Raw genomic sequence first — 3145 nt, forward strand, 5'->3', positions numbered from 1 at the left:
CACACACACACGGACACACACACACACACACACACACACACACGCCCGGGTAGCTCAGCTGGTAGAGTGGGCGCCCATGGGGCCCCATTCTACACAAATAAAGGCCCAATATGCCCCAAAAATGATCTTAACTAAACTAATCTACTAAAGGGGAAGGACTCACATCCGATCATCATCATGGCGACGGCGAAGACCTTCTCCCCGTCCGTGTTGGGGGCGATGTTTCCGAAGCCGATGCTGGTGAGGCTGGTCATGGTGAAGTACAGGGCCGTGATGTAGACCGAGTCCTTGCTGGGCCCCCCCTCCCAGCGGCCCGAGCCCGAGGCGTTGAACCTGTAGGGCGTGCCCACCATCTCGCCCAGCAGGAACAGCCAGCTGTCCGTGCGCACGCCGCCGCCGTCCCCGTCCATCACCTCGTAGTCCCCGATGCTGAACCAGATGCAGGCGAGCCAGTGGGCCGCCAGTCCGAAGACGCAGACCAGCAGCAGCAGGACCGCCGCGCCGTACTCGATGTAGTGGTCCAGCTTCCTCGCCACGCGGCCCAGACGCAGCAGACGCACCACCTTCAGGGAGCTGAACAGGCTGCTGATGCCCTGCAGGGACAGGGACAGGGACAGGGACAGGGACAGGGACAGGGTCAGGGACAGGACCAGGACCAGGGACAGGGACAGAGGTTAGGTATTAAAGGTGCTCTAAGAGATGTTGGGTGATGTCACAGGAAAAGTTTTTACAGTGTGTTCAGGGGACAGGGACAGAGACAGGGACAGAGATAAGTACAGAGACAGGGACAGGGTCAGGGACTGCGACAGGGACAGGGACAGAGACAGGGACAGGGACAGGGACAGGCACAGGGTCAGGGACAGAGGTCAGGTATTAAAGGTGCTCTAAGAGATGTTAGGCAAAGTCACAGGAGATATTTTTTAACATCCAGGGACAGAGACAGATACAGAGACAGGGACAGCGAAAGAGACAGAGACAGAGAGAGAACCAAGGACAGGAACAGGGACAGAGACAGGGACATAGGTTAGATTTTAAAGGTGCTCTAAGAGATGTTGGGTGACGTCACAGGAGATATTTTTTACCATCCAGGGACAGAGACAGAGACAGAGACAGGGACAGGGACAGGGACAGGGACAGTGGTTAGATATTAAAGGTGCTCTAAGAGATGTTGGGTGATGTCACAGGAAAAGTTTTTACAGTGTGTTCAGGGGACAAGGACAGAGACAGGGACATAGACAGAACCAGGGACAGGGACTGAGACAGGGACAGAGACCGAGACAGGGACAGAACCAGGGCTTTTCCTTCTTTAATGCTCTACCCACTGAACCAACCCGGCCACCTAACCCTGTGTTTTGTTTGTTTTTTCATTATTTTTTGGGGCTTTTCCGCCTTTAGGGCAGGACAGCTAGGTGAGAAAGGGGGGGACATGCAGGTAAGCATACGTGCGCTGGAGGAGTAAAGGTGCACGTAGCTGGAGGATAAAGTGCACGTAGCCGGAGGATAAAGTGCACGTAGCCGGAGGATAAAGTGCATGTAGCTGGAGGATAAAGTGCACGTAGCTGGAGGATAACGTGCACGTACCTCGTCGACGTTCTCGAAGGCGTTGATGACGTCGTAGGGCAGGCAGGACAGCAGGTCGATCACGAACCAGGTCTTGACGTAGTTCATGCGGATGAGCTGGGGGTCGGAGATGACCTCCCCACCCGGGCCCACGAAGGTCGTGTGGAAGTTCAGGACGATGTCCACCAGGAAGATGACGTCCACGATGCTGTCCACCACCAGCCAGGACACGTTGTTCTGCTTGGTCTTGAAGGACACGTTGTAGGGGACCATGATGGCGGTGTAGAAGGTCAGGATCAGGATCACCCAGTCCCAGGTGGTCTTAAAGAGACAGTAGTGCAGGATGATGTGGGGGGGCGTCTTCGGGGTCTCCTGTTTGTACTGAGGCAAGATGTCCGAGCCCAGCTGGAGAACCTGAACACAACACACAACAACAGCTGGAGAACCTGAACACAACACACAACAACAGCTGGAGAACCTGAACACAACACGAAGCAAAAGCTGGATAACCTGAACACAACAACACAACTGCAGCTAGAGAAACTGAACACAACAACAGCTGGAGAACCTGAACACAACTCACAGTAGATTGAGAACCTCAACACAACTCACAACAGCTGGAGAACCTGAACACAACACACAACAACAGCTGGATAACCTGAACACAACAAACAGCAACAGCTTGATACCTGAACACATCAACACAATAACAGCTGGAGAACCTGAGTACAACAACACAACAACAACAGCTGGAGAACCTGAACACAACACAACAACAACTGGAGAACCGCAACACAACAAACATTAACAGTTGGAGATTCTGAACACAACACACAACAACAGCAGGAGAACATGAACACAACACACAACTACAGCTGGAAACCTGAACACAACAGGAAGCAAAAGCTGGAGAAACTGAACACAACTCACAACAGCTGGAGAACCTGAACACAACTCACAACAGCTGGAGAACCTGAACACAACTCACTACAGCTGGAGAACCTGAACACAACTCACAACAGCTGGAGAACCTGAACACAACTCACTACAGCTGGAGAACCTGAAAATAACACACAACAACAGCTGGAGAACCTGAACACCAAAACAGCTGGAGAACCTGAACACAACTCACAAAAACAGCTGGAGAAACTTAACACAACACACAACAGCCGGAGAACCTTACCCCAACACACATTAACAGCTGGAGAACCTGAACACATCAACAAAACAACAGCTGGAGAACTTGAACACAACACAACAACAGCTGAAGAACCTCAACACAACACACAACAACACCTCGAGAACCTGAACACAACACACAGCAAAACCTGGAGAACCTGAACCCAACACACACAATAGCTGGAAAACCTGAACCCAACAACAGCTGGAGAACCTGAACACAACTCACAACAACAGCTGGAGAACATGAACACAACACACAACAACAGCTAGAGAACATGAACACAACAACACAAAAAAACATTATTTACGTATCTTTATTTATTTAACTAAAGAAGGAGAGGAGGAGTGTGGAGAGAGGAGGAGAGGAGGAGAGGAGGAGTGGGGAGAGAGGAGGAGAGGAGGA

General features: G+C 51.6%; 1 protein-coding gene across 1 annotated transcript in view; it reads right to left on the reverse strand.

Moving 5' to 3' along the window:
* Positions 1-1974, reverse strand: part of LOC117940894 (potassium voltage-gated channel subfamily H member 1-like) — a gene marked incomplete at its 5' end in the record, with an annotated part of 2424 nt that extends 450 nt beyond the window's left edge. The window contains 2 exons of the mRNA XM_034866017.1: positions 164-593; positions 1582-1974. Of these exons, the coding sequence (XP_034721908.1) occupies positions 164-593; positions 1582-1974 (823 nt within the window). The remainder of the gene's footprint in view (positions 1-163; positions 594-1581) is intronic.
* Positions 1975-3145: the final 1171 nt, after the last annotated feature.

The sequence above is a fragment of the Etheostoma cragini genome, unplaced genomic scaffold (genome assembly GCF_013103735.1).
Source record: "Etheostoma cragini isolate CJK2018 unplaced genomic scaffold, CSU_Ecrag_1.0 ScbMSFa_367, whole genome shotgun sequence".
Classification (NCBI taxonomy): domain Eukaryota; kingdom Metazoa; phylum Chordata; class Actinopteri; order Perciformes; family Percidae; genus Etheostoma; species Etheostoma cragini.